Below are 16,530 nucleotides of genomic sequence, written 5' to 3'. Positions count from 1 at the left end.
TCATGACCGCCACAGCCCTAGGTGCACCCGGATAAAACATGAAATACATGCATTAAATTTGGCAGAGATGGCAGACCATATCCAACTACTATATACACACACACAGCCTATTCAGTCATGTTGATGTACTAATACATATGGAGATCTGTATGTCAAGTCCAAGCTTAACACATGTAGTTATTTTGTGTGTGTGAGAAAGAGCGACGTGGTGAGGAGAGCATTATCACTACTTATGACCACAGGCCTAATGTCCAGACAGTTGTGGCCTATAGGATCTAGTATGCGGCGGAAGATGATTGGATAAGAATTTTCGTTGACCAACCAGTGCTTTAGTGGTTAGCACTAGCAGGGTAAAGAATTGTGCTGGTAAACCCTCCAACAGAGCTCTGGGGACTTGGCTTACTCCTGGGGCTGTGTGTGTGTGGAGAGGAGACGGATGATAAGTGTTGCCAGCATTTTCTTGCATAAGCAGCTGCCACTCATCAGGTGGCCAAACAGAGAATCCAGTGATTTATTAATAGATGTGGATGATTTGGTTGTTTTCAAGCAAATTCAACAACAATGTGACAAAGGAGGAGTGACTTTTGTTTAATTTTTTAAGTTATTCTGCTGTTGTCCTTTTCACAAGGTCCTTTTGAGCATAGTATGTATTTAGTTGGTACAAAATGTAGCTTGTTAATGCCACACGTGTTTACGCTGACTGCAGTTGTGGAAAAAAATATCAATAGAATGCACATTTTGTAGACTTACTTTTAATACTAATTGGTCGTCTTTTTAAAAAGGTAATCATCTGAGGAAAAAAAAACATTTTAAACGTTTATTTTGCTGAGTCAGATGGTTCTTTCACTGCTATTATTGTTGGTACTGAAACTAATATGATACAAGTTAACATGTTATTTAAGGGCGCCACACTATTTTAACCTTGCATGTGTGCAATATGTCACTCAGACGTTCTCGTAGCCAACTACTTTGTAGTTGTTATGACAAAACGACGCAAAGGTCTTCTAGCTGAAATGGATTCACATTGGTATGACAAGGGCCCTATACTCACTGAAGTTGTACAACTGATGTGCAACACATTTTTGGCACAAGAGTTCACGATTCATAACACAAAGGAGAGTTTTTCTAAACAGTAATAAATAAACAGACTTTGTGGAAACTCTCCGTTGGATCACAACCATTGTGTCAAATGCATCATACATCAGTTGTACAACTTGAGTGTGTATAGGGGGCCAAGGTGTCTCACTGCATGTGATTTTGAAGTTACATTATGGCAATACACAAATGTATGGTGTGCCACTTGAGATTCATATCGAACTAAATTATACATAGCCTACTCCAAAAAGGGATCCCAAAAGGTTTCCACACACTGACACATTGTTTCACATTGACAAACTTCAACAACATGCAGAACGCAGCAGCAGGTTGCCAGTGCAAATACTGTCACCTCTGGATCCACTTGTCAAGTGTGCCACCCTTTTAAAGGGTAAATCTGCATATCGAACAATAAAGCAGGTACCCCACCACTGATTTGGTAAACAGCTGAGGGATGGGGCTGGATAAATGTAACCATTCTCAAACTGTTGGACAGTGCTATGGATGCAAGGACTGACTATCCATGATATCAACATGATAGTTTTAACCATGCTTTTAGGCTATGGAGTGTTTGTTTACAATTACATTGTAAACAAAAGTAATGTCACGAGGCATCCAAGTTGTATTATTCAACAAAGGGTATATATAATTAATTTAAACGTCTACAAATGGATGTAGAAATCACAGATTGCCCCTTTAAACATCAACACTGGCAGAAAACGTACCAAATACCGATGCATGATGACGTTCTTCCAATTAATAGCGAGACATTTGGCAGAAAGCGAGCATAAAAATCACCTTGGCCCATGTGAGGGTATTAATCTAGCTAGTCTAGATGATGCTATTCTTGAGCCAGGTTTGAGACGCGTATATTAATCAAGCAGCACGCTCCCTCCAAGGGCTGTACCCTCCCTGTCTGCTGTAGCAGTAGCCTAGCGAACTCCTCGCCTATCCCCGTGTGGCAAACGGCTGTTGAAGCATGTTCGTGTCCGGACTGACCTCCGCAGGGAAGGACACGGGCAAACCCTGCGCAGACCGTGTCTGGTTCACTGTTTACAACGCAGTGAGCGAGACGCGACCCCCTCCGTCCGCCCAACTGTGCGCTAGCTCCCGGTGGCGTCCTCTAAGTACCTTTGCTATCGTACCTATTTATACCACGAGCACAGCCAGACCTGATTGTATCGTGGCACCAAAGGATTGTCCCATTAACTACAAAGAGGGAGAGATGGTGATGGCGGGTAGAGCTATTAAATTATTGATTGACTCACAGAACACCCCAGTCGATATTGGAAGACGTGTCGGACAAGGACAGGCAAATGTGGACTATAGGGTACAGAGAGCGGGTTAAAGCGCACTATCGGGGGGGAAAAGGATGTTGTTTACTTGGTTGGCAGCTCTATTTGATTCCTCTAAGCTTTGTAGTCGTCATTGCCAAATGAGTCAAGTTAATGATACCTATGGTATTTCCCGAATTGGGCTATTAGTGTTATTGTTATGTTACTCAAGTACAAACCCTCCTCGTGCGCAGCTGTCATATTCTAATTTATTGCACCTGTGATCTCCTGAGCAGTAGCCTACACGAAGCTTTCGCCACATTGCCTGCCTTCAAATCTAATCAATGGTGTAATCTTTTCCCGCACTGAATTCCACATATTGCCTTTGTTGCCTATATCTGTTGTGACATGCAGCATCCGACCTTGGGAGGACTCTCACAGAGATGTACAGTGGGGGAAAAAAGTATTTAGTCAGCCACCAATTGTGCATGTTCTCCCACTTAAAAAGATGAGCGAGGCCTGTAATTTTCATCATAGGTACACGTCAACTATGACAGACAAATTGAGAAAAAAAATTCCAGAAAATCACATTGTAGGATTTATAATGAATTTATTTGCAAATTATGGTGGAAAAAAATAATTATTTGGTCACCTACAAACAAGCAAGATTTCTGGCTCTCACAGACCTGTAACTTCTTCTTTAAGAGGCTCCTCTGTCCTCCACTCGTTACCTGTATTAATGGCACCTGTTTGAACTTGTTATCAGTATAAAAGACACCTGTCCACAACCTCAAACAGTCACACTCCAAACTCCACTATGGCCAAGACCAAAGAGCTGTCAAAGGACACCAGAAACAAAATTGTAGACCTGCAGCAGGCTGGGAAGACTGAATCTGCAATAGGTAATTTGGCATGGGTCCTCAGATCCTCAAAAAATTCTACAGCTGCACCATCGAGAGCATCCTGACTGGTTGCATCACCGCCTGGTATGGCAACTGCTTGGCCTCTGACCGCAAGGCACTACAGAGGGTAGTGCGTACGGCCCAGTACATCACTGGGGCAAAGCTCCCTGCCATCCAGGACCTCTATACCAGGCGGTGTCAGAGGAAGGCCCTCAAAATTGTCAAAGACTCCAGCCACCCTAGTCATAGACTGTTCTCTCTGCTACCGCACGGCAAGCGGTACCGGAGTGCCAAGTCTAGGTCCAAAAGACTTCTCAACAGCTTCTACCCCCAAGCCATAAGACTCCTGAACAGCTAATCATGGCTACCCGGAATATTTGCACTGCCCCCCCACCCCATCCTTTTTACGCTGCTGCTACTCTGTTAAGTATTTATGCATAGTCACTTTAACTCTACCCACATGTACATATTACCTCAACTAGCCGGTGCCCCCGCACATTGACTATGCAACGGTACCCCCCTGTATATATAGCCTCCCTACTGTCACTTTATTTTACTGTATATATAGCCTCCCTACTGTCACTTTATTTTACTTCTGCTCTTTTTTTCTCAACACTTTTTTGTTGTTGTTTTATTCTTACTTTTTTTGTTTAAAATAAATGCACTGTTGGTTAAGGGCTGTAAGTAAGCATTTCACTGTAATGTCTGCACCTGTTGTATTCGGCGCATGTGACCAATAAAATTTGATTTGATTTGATAAGCAGCTTGGTTTGAAGAAATCAACTGTGGGAGTGATTTATTAGGAAATGGAAGACATACAAGACCACTGATAATCTCCCTCGATCTGGGGCTCCACGCAAGATCTCACCCCGTGGGGTCAAAATGATCACAAGAACGGTGAGCAAAAATCCCAGAACCACACGGGGGGACCTAGTGAATGACCTGCAGAGAGCTGGGACCAAAGTAACAAAGCCTACCATCAGTAACACACTACGCCGCCAGGGACTCAAATCCTGCAGTGCCAGACGTGTCCCCCTGCTTAAGCCAGTACATGTCCAGGCCCGTCTGAAGTTTGCTAGAGTGCATTTGGATGATCCAGAAGAGGATTGGGAGAATGTCATATGGTCAGATGAAACCAAAATAGAACTTTTGGTAAAAACTCAACTCGTCGTGTTTGGAGGACAAAGAATGCTGAGTTGCATCCAAAGATCACCATACCTACTGTGAAGCTTGGGGGTGGAAACATCATGCTTTGGGGCTGTTTTTCTGCAAAGGGACCAGGACGACTGATCCGTGTAAAGGAAAGAATGAATGGGGCCATGTATCGTGAGATTTTGAGTGAAAACCTCCTTCCATCAGCAAGGGCATTGAAGATGAAACGTGGCTGGGTCTTTCAGCATGACAATGATCCCAAACACACCGCCCGGGCAACGAAGGAGTGGCTTCGTAAGAAGCATTTCAAGGTCCTGGAGTGGCCTAGCCAGTCTCCAGATCTCAACCCCATAGAAAATCTTTGGAGGGAGTTGAAAGTCCGTGTTGCCCAGCGACAGCCCCAAAACATCACTGCTCTAGAGGAGATCTGCAATGAGGAATGGGCCAAAATACCAGCAACAGTGTGTGAAAACCTTGTGAAGACTTACAGAAAACGTTTGACCTGTGTCATTGCCAACAAAGGGTATATAACAAAGTATTGAGAAACTTTTGTTATTGACCAAATACTTATTTTCCACCATAATTTACAAATAAATTCATTAAAAATCCTACAATGTGATTTTCTGGATTTTCTTTCCTCATTTTGTCTGTCATAGTTGACGTGTACCTATGATGAAAATTACAGGCCTCTCTCATCTTTTTAAGTGGGAGAACTTGCACAATTGGTGGCTGACTAAATACTTTTTTCCCCCACTGTATGTGTGTGGACTTTGTCACGTGGCAAAGGTCCGATATTGCACTAATATAAACAATTCATGCTGCTAGCACCATGGACAGCGACCACCAGAATCCCCCGAGCTGACATTTTAAACTCCCTTTTTTCTTTCCTCTTCCATCTCTTTACCTGCATGCCTACTGGGGGAAGGGATGTCATAGGCTACTGTAATATTATATGATATCCCTTGGAAGAGTTGGGCCAAAGCAGTGTTGCCAAGGAGGTTTTAGAACTTGGGTTAGTGAATCAGTCATGAGCACCATCTGATGTAGATAGAAGGTGGATTGCATTAAGTGTGTAGCTCAGCTGGTAGAGCACGGCGCTTGTAACGCTAAGGTAGTGGGTTCGATCCCCGGGACCACCCATACACAAAAAACGAATAATGTATGCACGCATGACTGTAAGTCGCTTTGGATAAAAGCGTCTGCTAAATGGCATATTATTATTATAAGTGTGGGACAGGTGCACTGGTATAGGGTCTCAAGTGATCACTTTCATTTCATGAGTCCATATGCCACAGAAGATCAAATGTAGGTTATTGGTGCATACTGTCTATGAAACTGTGCTTAGTACTTCTACTGGCTATGTGAACGGTAATGCATGATTGTTTCGGTTTGTGTTAAAAGCTTTCCACAGACTATTGTATCAAGCCACATGCAAATGCACGAGAACTGATCTACATGTAGATTATGGTGGATTTGGACAATCTAGGATTCTATAACTTCATGGTCTGGTATCCTGATTGCCTGGGACATTATTCTACAGTGGGGAAAAAAAGTATTTAGTCAGCCACCAATTGTGCAAGTTCTCCCACTTAAAAAGATGAGAGAGGCCTGTAATTTTCATCATAGGTACACGTCAACTATGACAGACAAATTGATATTTTTTTTCTCCAGAAAATCACATTGTAGGATTTTTAATACATGTATTTGCAAATTATGGTGGAAAATAAGTATTTGGTCAATAACAAAAGTTTCTCAATACTTTGTTATATACCCTTTATTGGCAATGACTCAGGTCAAACGTTTTCTGTAAGTCTTCACAAGGTTTTCACACACTGTTGCTGGTATTTTGGCCCATTCCTCCCTGCAGATCTCCTCTAGAGCAGTGATGTTTTGGGGCTGTCGCTGGGCAACACAGACTTTCAACTCCCTCCAAAGATTTCCTATGGGGTTGAGATCTGGAGACTGGCTAGGCCACTCCAGGACCTTGAAATGCTTTTTACGAAGCCACTCCTTCGTTGCCCGGGCGGTGTGTTTGGGATCATTGTCATGCTGAAAGACCCAGCCACGTTTCATCTTCAATGCCCTTGCTGATGGAAGGAGGTTTTCACTCAAAATCTCACGATACATGGCCCCATTCATTCTTTCCTTTACACGGATCAGTCGTCCTGGTCCCTTTGCAGAAAAACAGCCCCAAAGCATGATGTCTCCACCCCCATGCTTCACAGTAGGTATGGTGTTCTTTGGATGCAACTCAGCATTCTTTGTCCTCCAAACACGACGAGTTGAGTTTCTACCAAAAAGTTCTATTTTGGTTTCATCTGACCATATGACATTCTCCCAATCCTCTTCTGGATCATCCAAATGCACTCTAGCAAACTTCAGACGGGCCTGGACATGTACTGGCTTAAGCAGGGGGACACGTCTGGCACTGCAGGATTTGAGTCCCTGGCGGCATAGTGTGTTACTGATGGTAGGCTTTGTTACTTTGGTCCCAGCTCTCTGCAGGTCATTCACTAGGTCCCCCCGTGTGGTTCTGGGATTTTTGCTCACCGTTCTTGTGATCATTTTGACCCCACGGGGTGAGATCTTGCGTGGAGCCCCAGATCGAGGGAGATTATCAGTGGTCTTGTATGTCTTCCATTTCCTAATAATTGCTCCCACAGTTGATTTCTTCAAACCAAGCTGCTTACCTATTGCAGATTCAGTCTTCCCAGCCTGGACAGGTGTCTTTTATACTGATAACAAGTTCAAACAGGTGCCATTAATACAGGTAACGAGTGGAGGACAGAGGAGCCTCTTAAAGAAGTTGTTACAGGTCTGTGAGAGCCAGAAATCTTGCTTGTTTGTAGGTGACCAAATACTTATACTTATAAATTCATTAAAAATCCTACAATGTGATTTTCTGGATTTTTTTCTTCTCAATTTGTCTGTCATAGTTGACGTGTACCTATGATGAAAATTACAGGCCTCTCTCATATTTTTAAGGGGGAGAACTTGCACAATTGGTGGCTGACTAAATACTATATTCCCCCACTGTACATGATGGAAGTAATAGGAAGAGAAGGCACATGCAGGTGGGTGTACATCTGGCCTCTGGTGGACCCAAAATCATTCCTACTCCAGACACTAGCTGGCTCCCATGGAGGGCCAGTGTGTTTCTCACTGCTGCGGCCAGATGCTCAGCGGAGTGACCACGTTCTTGGGCAGTACAGGGGTCAGTAGAGTCAGGGGTCAACCTGTGTTTTGGCCAGGTTTAAAGGGCTTCTGGCCAGGTTTAAAGGGCTTCTGGCCAGGTTTAAAGGGCTTCTGGCCAGGTTTAAAGGGGTGCTGAATTAGCCTTATGTGTCTGTGTTGCCACCTAGCTTCCTTGCACTCTATCAGGGCCATGTTCAGTAGGGCACACTGTAAAGAAGCTCTTTGAAATGTTTGCAATGGAAAACAAGTGTTTCTTATTGGACAAGTTCAGGTAGTACATCCCTGTTTAACTCTGTTTCGAAACAGTTTCTCCCTACTGAACACATAAACCATGCTCTTGCTCTTTGAGTATTACTGCATTGTCATTTCTTTTAGGGGATGAGGAGGATGGGTCCATTGGTGACATAATGCAAATAGAAATGAAGTCATTGGTTTCGCAGTTGACATGTATTATACACGCATTGTGTCTTACAAACCTCTTTGTCTCTCCCGTCACTGCAAAAAATAAGTAATGTGTTTCGGAGTTGACGCGAACATTTCAAAGTCTTACCAACTTCTTGGTCAGTGCCGCCACCACCTCACAAGGTGACCTCATCCTTGGAGTGGGGACATCAGTCACATTACTGACATGCGGTGATGTTTTCTCTCCTCAGCGATCAAGGAGTTCCCTGAAGACCTTTTCACCAACAACGAGCGCAAGAGTGGGGCCGTCCTGCTGCACATAGCGGCGGTAAGGCAGCTCTTTCAATGCTTCTATCACTAATTATGACGCTTTTATCACTAGTCCAGTCCAAAATCAACCTCTAGTCCCTAACCCTAGTTAGTAGACTTCTTGATTGCCCCCGATAGGTATGAAAGGTGTAAGTAATACGGGAATGACTTGACCGTGGTCTTAGAATGATGGCTGGAGTTTTCACCACAAATATTTGAGGGGGCAATGATGGCTTAATTCAATATCTTCACATTTAATTCTGTTTATATCTTGTATTTTGTTATCCTGAAAATAGAAATGTGACCCCCTCGGTTTCAGTGGGCATGAAACGTCTGGTACCCCCACCATAGTATTATCACGAGATGTCTCTGGGCAGGGTACGAAGGTTAGGGTGTCCACTCACTGCTCATAGTGGGTGAAAACGCACTTTGGTGATGACATTTCACTTATGTTATAAAATACATTTTACCAAGACAAATATCATCAAGTTCTGAATCGTTCAGTGGGGTCTTTCTCTAACACATCATTAACATTTATATCAAAAAAGTCGGATTTCGTAACCTAATACATCCGATAATACGCAACAAGCTCTGTTGACAGAGCGGTGCGCTTTCTCACAGAGACTTTTGAGGATTTTACGTGTGGTGGTCGCAAAAAGCCAAATGAACATGACACGAACTGAATTAAATGTAAAAGGTTTTGAAATTAAAAAGCTTGCGGTACACTCAGTGCTCTGTTGACATTTCACAGAGCTATGCTTGTTTTTGTGAGACATCTTTGAAAATGAACAGGAATTTCGTATTAATATGTGAAAGCGTATACTAAAATATGAAATACTACAAGTCATGTCTCAAAATCTATATCTATCTTACCTCTATTGTTTTATAGCCTCCGGAAGCGATGCTATTTTTCTGATTTTTGACCGCTTTTATTGTCTGGCCTCCACTGATTTAGTCACCCCAATTTTTAATTTATTTTACCCATTGGTCAAAATATGTGTTTTTGATTGGACACCCTTTTAAGGGTTGAATGGACTGGCTATGTCTCCTTTCTCCACCACACCAGCTTGATCTCACACTATTCTGACCCAAAGCAGGGGCGCCTGCCCGCTCCTATATATTCACTAACAGCGAACCCTGTCCTGCTGGGTTCTGTCCTGCTGGGTTCAGCCCTGGTCTAGGGGTTTGCCCAGCTGTGTTCAGCCCTGGTCTAGGGGTTTGCCAGGCTGTGTTCAGCACTGGTCTAGGAGTTTTCCCTTCCGGTTTCAGCACTGGTCTAGGAACCATTTCTCAATTTGACAGGTCTTCATTGTAAATATGAATTTGTTCTTAACTGTATAAGTAAAGATTTTAAAATACATCTCACATGTAATAGGTGTGAAACTAAGAGGAATCTTGATTCATTTAATGTAACGCTATGAGGGTGAGATGAGCGGATGAATGGTAAATTGGAGCCAATTATTTGCTGGTCCTTCAGTGCCCCCTGTGGATGGGTTGGAGCACATCAACCTCTCTGCAGCCCCGTGATGACAGTCTTGATCTATAATTTATATATCTATCACGTCAGCTGTACTGAAATATAATTGGGGGGGTTTTCTCACTCACACAATGCTAAGGAACAATTGCCTGGTCACAGATCTCTTTGTGATGTTTTGCCAACTGCTATGGTTATTTGACAAGACAATGATCATAGGTGAAGGCTATACAGCGCAAACTGAGATCTGGGACCAGGCTAGGGGGGTATTATGCAGTACGCACTGCAGTTAATATCTAAGCAATGACATACAATTTTCAAAATGATTGGATCAATCCCAAATCAGAGGATCAGATGGGTGTTATTCTACCTAGTAGTAGCTGTTACATCCTTCAGATATGTTAGGTAGAATCTTCTCCACATTTCTTACCTTATGTATGGGATCCTAGATGTTTCTAATCCTCTCAGATCTACATCATACCTAGCAGGTATGTGCTAGGGGTCGATTTGGGATTGGTCGATAGTGTTCTCTAGGGTCATCCTTCACCTCTCCTACATTCCTCCTTCAGTAAAAATCCTTGATCTGCCAAGTTTCCTATCAGTTCAGCCAATTAATGCTGAGTTAACGTTTCACACACACACACACACACACACACACAGACACACACACACAGACACCCTGACTATTGTCTCCCGTCTCTCCACAGGCCCTCTATATGTTCCTGGCCCTGGCTATAATCTGTGACGACTACTTTGTGACATCGCTGGAGAAGATCTGTGAGGTGAGACAGTTTTCCCCCACCCTTGTTAGAACACAATCTGGTGAAACTGGCCAGAGATATTAGGTCCTTGTGACCCTAGCCTTATGTAGCTAGGGTGGCACTTTACTTCTCAAGTAATAATTTAGATAATCAATATTCTTTGTGAGAACTGAATGAAATATTCCTAATGAAGTACTTCGCTATTCTATGATTGGTTTGGGTGTGGAGATAAATGAAGTGCCACATTTAACTACAAAGCTTTTGGGAAGCTCACCCTGAATAAGCACTCTGGTCTCCTCTCTTTCTCTCCTCTCTTTCTCTCCTCTCTTTCTGTCCGTCAGAAACTAGATCTAAGTGAGGATGTTGCCGGAGCCACTTTTATGGCAGCTGGGAGTTCTGCTCCAGAGCTGTTTGCCTCCGTCATTGGTAAGATATGACACACCACCGCACGCACACACCGGCACACACAGGCTCACTCACACACTCACTTACATCGACACATAATCTCTGAAACCCAGAAGTAAAATCGTGTATAATTGCGTCAGATGCTGGATTATGTTCTGGGGAGAGATGTATGAGATAAGATATTAACCAGACTAGAGAAGTCTCCACCCCCCCCTAAACGGAAACTCTCAGACAAAGCATGGACCAAATGTCCCCTCTCCCTTCTGAAATTCAAAAGATGTGAACACCTGCAAAATTGTGCTTTGTCCAAATGTTCAGTGCCAAAAACAATCTACGCACCGGAAAATGTTCCTTGTTAATCATCGCATCCCACAGTCTGTTGACAGGCTCTACGTGCATCTGTTCACCAGAGTTTAACACACCAATATATCCAAATAAAAAAAAACACACACACACACACCACATCTCCCAGATGGCTGTTGTCAGGGCTGATTGTGGTTGGCTGCCTCCCTCTGTGCAGGTGTCTTCATCACCCACGGTGACGTGGGGGTGGGGACAATCGTTGGCTCAGCCGTCTTCAATATCCTGTGCATCATCGGTGTGTGCGGAATCTTCGCCGGACAGGTGTGTGGGTGTTTGTGTTTCTGTGTTTTGTGTTTCTGTGTGCGTATGCATGTGTGCATGCAGGTCTCGTATAGTGCAGCATTTGCGTTTGGATCACTTTAGGACTGAGAAGTAGGGGAACCATGTCCAGATGTCTGGTAGTTTAACAATTTCTCACAGCCATCGTTAGTCTTGGAAAGCATATTTCTGGGCCAGTATTCACAAAGAGCAGGAGTGCTGAACTAGGTCGAAGGAATTGTCCGCAGAGCTCTGAGACAGGGTTGTGTCGAGGCACAGATCTGGGGAAGGGTACCAAAAAAATTCTGTAGCATTGAAGGTCCCGAAGAACACAGTGGCCTCCATCATTCTTAAATGGAAGAAGTTTGGATTCACCAAGACTCTTCCTAGAGCTGGCCGCCCGGCCAAACTGAGCAATCGGGGGAGAAGGGTCCGATGGTCACTCTGACAGAGCTCCAGAGTTCCTCTGTGGAGATGGGAGAACCTTCCAGAAGGACAACCATCTCTGCAGCACTCCACCAATCAGGCCTTTATGGTAGAGTGGCCAGATGGAAGCCACTCCTCAGTAAAAGGCATGTGACCGCCTGCTTGGAGTTTGCCAAAAGGCACCTAAAGACTCTCAGACCATGAGGAACAATATTCTCTGGTCTGATGAAACCAAGATTGAACTCTTTGGCCTGAATGCCAATCGTCACATCTGGAGGAAACCTGGTACCATCCCTACGGTGAAGCATGGTGGTGGCAGCATCATGCTGTGACGATGTCTTTCAGTGGCAGGGACTGGGAGACTGCTCCGTTAATCTTTGCCTCGATCCTAACTAAAGTACAAAGTGATCCTTGATGAAAACCTGCTGCAGAGCGCTCAGGACCTCAGACTAGGGTGGTTCACCATCCAACAGGACAACGACCCTAAGCACACAGCCAAGACAAGGCAGCAGTGGCTTCGGGACAAGTCTCTGAACGTCCTTAAGTGGCCCAGCCAGAGCCCGGACTTGAACCCGATCGAACATCTCTGAAGAAACCTGAAAATAGCTGTGCAGCAACGCTCCCAATCCAATCTGACAGAGCTTGAGAGGATCTGCAGAGAAGAATGGGAGAAACTCCCCAAATACAGGTGTGCCAAGCTTGAAGTGTCATACCCAGGAAGACTCGAGGCTGTAATCGCTGCCAAAGGTGCTTCAACAACGTACTGAGGAAAGGGTCTGAATACTTATGTAAAGCTGATATTTTCGTTAATTTTATTCTATACATTTGTAAAACATTTCTAAAAACCTGTTTTTGCTTTGTCATTATGGGGTATTGTGTGTAAATTGATGAGGGGGGGAAAAAACAATTTAATCCATTTTAGGATAAGGCTGTAATGTAACAAAATGTTGGAAAAGTCAAGGGTTCTGAATACTTTCCGAATGCACTGTACGTAGACAAGGGGACCTGATCCTAGATCAGCACTTCTAGTCTGAGACACTTCAGGTTGTATACAGGGACTGTTTCTCTTTCTAGGTCGTAATGTTGGGTTGGTGGTCTGTTTTCCGAGATTCATTCTACTACATCTTGTCTATCCTCGCGCTTATTGCGGTAAGTCTGACAATTAAAATGCATGTAACATGTACTGATTGCGACCATAAACACTGTATTTATTGAATAATCCCTAACTGGCATTGTTTTAATTTCTGCCTATGCTCTTGTTCCCCAGTTCATTTACGATGAGAAGGTGGTGTGGTAAGTGATCAGCCCTTTTGAAATATTACCTTGATATGATGGGATTTCATTGGTTGTGCACCTGAACTCTGCTCCTTATTGGGTGATATGAAGTGATTTTATTGGGTTACTGTGATGTGATTTCATTGGTCTATATTGGGTGATTTGGAGATAACGGGATTTCATTGGTTGTGTCTGGCCCTGTGCTCCTCTGTCCGTCTCAGGTGGGAGAGCCTGGTGTTGGTGCTCATGTACTGTGGATACATCCTCATCATGAAGTAAGTGATGCACTACTAAGTCTGTGACACAACAAAACTCAGGGCGGCCAATGAAACTGAGGGGGGATATCTTGAAGAAATTATCCGGTACTTTTGTTTAATTTTTAGCCAGTAGTTCTGAAAGTAGAGCTAATGATCCAAAAGTGGTCCCCCCAAAAAATGGTGTACTTCTTCACATATGTGCAGATACACTACATGGCCAGATACCTGCTCGTCGAACATCTTATTCCAAAATCATGGGCAATAATATGGAGTTGGTCCCCCCTTGGCTGCTATAACAGCCTCCACTCTTCTGGGAAGGCTTTCCACTAGATGTTGCAACATTGCTGCGGGGACTTGCTTCCATTCAGCCACAAGAGCATTAGTGAGGTCAGGCACTGATGTTGGGCGATTAGGCCTGGCTCTCATTCGGTGTGCCAATTCATCCCAAAGGTCTTCGATGGGGTTGAGATCAGGGCTCTGTGCAGGCCAGTCAAGTTCTTCCACACCGATCACGACAAACCATTTCTGTATGGACTTCGCTTTGTGCACGGGGGTATTGTCATGCTGAAACAGGAAAGGTCCTTCCCCAAGCTGTTGCCACAAAGTTGGAAGCACAGAATCATCTAGAATGTAATTGTATGCTGTAGCATAAACATTTCCCTTCACTGGAACTAAGGGGCCTAGCCCGAACCATGAAAAACAGCCCCAGACCATTATTCCTCCTCCACCAAACTTTACAGTTGGCACTATGCATTCGGGCAGGTAGCGTTCTCCTGGCATCTGCCAAACCCAGTTTTACAAACTGACTTGTTGGAAATTTTACAAACTGACTTGTTGGAAAGGTGGCATCCTATGATGGTGCCACGTTGAAAGTCACTGAGCTCTTCAGTACGAGCCATTCTTCTGCCAGTGTTTGTCTATGGAGATGTCATGGCTGTGTGCTCAGTTTTATACACCTGTCAGCAATGGGTGTGACTGAAATAGCCAAATTCACTAACTTGAAGGCGTGTCCACATGCTTTTGCACCACGTCATTGCTTTCTCGCTCTGCTGTGTGTTAATCTTGCTAGCTGTCACTCAAATGGCGAGGGGGTGAAGCTCATTGGCTAGAACTTGAATTGCTAGGGGGCTGGCCCATGTGGGGGAAAATGTAGGGAAAATGGCAAAGCACAGCTTCCAGTAAACACACAAGTAATTTGGTGGCTAATTGAGGTAAGACAGTAATTCTGGTGATATATTGTACATGTATGAACTACACCTTGAAACATCCAGCCCAAAGCGGGAGGTTTACATTTCTGTAATATCTCTTTAAGATATCTTATATATTTCTAAGAAATATACAAAGACTCAATGCAAAGAAATGAATTTGAGTCCCCCCTGATTTTCTGGGGGCCGGAAGGGTTTGGTCTGTCTGTTTTTGCCTTGGTTCATCCAGGTCACTTCTGCTGCCAGTAATCTGTCTCTCAGCCCCAGCCTGCTCACTCCCAGCCCAGCCATAAGTCTTTAATCCTCCCTCTGCCGTGGCTAAAGAGAACCAGGCTTAACTGGATATCACTTGTCTCCTGTCTAGTTAGGAGGAAAGGAGTTCTCAGACTGCCCTTCTATGACCCATTATGAATGCCACTCGGAAAATAGCCTACTCACTGACTATTTCAGACTATTCTGTCCATAGGGGTTGCTGTATATCCTATCAAAATAAGTGTGAATACACAGGATGTAAAATATAGAACATGGTTTCACGTTCCCCAGAAGTTGCAGGACCTGAGTTTGTCACAGTTATTGTACACATGAACAGTTGTAACAATTTTGCTGCAGTTTACTGTATACATAGGGCCAGGTTACCGGACCCAGATTAGACCTAGTCCTGGACTAAAACACCTTTTTAAAATGGAGAATTAAGTCAATGTATTAATCTGTGTCCAGGAAACTGGTCCCTAGAATTCACACACGACTGCATACAGTTCAGTTATTGGCTGTTGATGAACAAGGGAGCCAATGACCAGTGTCCCGCTCTCCCCTCTTCTCCCAGGTTTAACCAGAGCTTGCAAAAGTTGTTCACAGGGAAAGGGGGTAAAGACAAGAACCAGGCCAACGGTAACGCGGCGGCCAGCAGCGAGATGGAGGACGGTAAAACAGCCTGTTATGGGGATGACGACCCCTCATTACCTATACTCAGCACAGCAGCAGGTAAGGCTGACCAGACAGGCTATAGTACACGCCAAGGCTTCTCGAAGACATTCTCTACTGGTCTTCTTTCAAATTCCCAAAATGGACTCGGGCTAAGATGAACTATTGGTTGTTTTTTGATCAAATGCGTTTGAGGGAATGGCTGTTTTGGTTCAATCGCAAAGAGCTTGGCTGAGTTGGGTTGGGTTGGGTTGTGAAGGTGGGTTGGAATATGGACTTGTGGGTTCATGGGATTTGGGTAGGACTTCCTCTGTCAGTGTGGTGAAGGTGTTGCAGTTCTACAGTCCCCCATCTACTACGCTGACTAATACTGGATAAGAGGTACCTACCACAGTACTCTGCTCTCTCTATCTGCCTCTTTCTAGCTCCCTGTCTCGCTCTCAACCTAGCCATCTAGGTATTAATGTCATAAGCGGGATGTAACTTGTGTAGATGAGACCCATATCTTCCGCTTTCTTTCCACTAATGTCAAAGCGCCTGTCTGTTTAGCCTTACTAAACCTTCTGTTGCTTATTGTATGTAGTGAGTGTTTCTGCATGCTAGATTTCAGTGTGTTTCTCTGCAGTATGTTTTTCTGCTTGTCTCTTGAGGTATCAACCCACTGACTTATGGTAATACATATCCAAATATAGGGAATGCTTCTGTCAGCTTTGTTTACTTAGTTAATGTATGCATGTCAATTTCTATATACAGTGCCTTTGGAAAGTATTCAGACCCCTTGACTTTTTCCACATTTTGTTACGTTACAGCCTTATTCTAAAATTGATTGAATAAAAAAATTCCTCAGCAATCTACA

General features: G+C 44.0%; 1 protein-coding gene across 1 annotated transcript in view; it reads left to right on the top strand.

Annotated features, from left to right (window-relative positions):
- Positions 1–16,530, top strand: part of LOC121548541 (sodium/potassium/calcium exchanger 4) — a 44,750-nt gene that overhangs the window by 12,353 nt on the left and 15,867 nt on the right. The window contains exons 3-10 of the mRNA XM_041860009.2: positions 8,272–8,348; positions 10,511–10,585; positions 10,906–10,990; positions 11,490–11,593; positions 13,091–13,165; positions 13,284–13,309; positions 13,513–13,566; positions 15,577–15,674. Coding sequence (XP_041715943.1) covers positions 8,272–8,348; positions 10,511–10,585; positions 10,906–10,990; positions 11,490–11,593; positions 13,091–13,165; positions 13,284–13,309; positions 13,513–13,566; positions 15,577–15,674 — 594 coding nt within the window. The remainder of the gene's footprint in view (positions 1–8,271; positions 8,349–10,510; positions 10,586–10,905; positions 10,991–11,489; positions 11,594–13,090; positions 13,166–13,283; positions 13,310–13,512; positions 13,567–15,576; positions 15,675–16,530) is intronic.

Source organism: Coregonus clupeaformis, chromosome 33 (genome assembly GCF_020615455.1).
Source record: "Coregonus clupeaformis isolate EN_2021a chromosome 33, ASM2061545v1, whole genome shotgun sequence".
Classification (NCBI taxonomy): Eukaryota; Metazoa; Chordata; class Actinopteri; order Salmoniformes; family Salmonidae; genus Coregonus; species Coregonus clupeaformis.
This window is presented reverse-complemented; position numbering and strand designations above follow the sequence as displayed.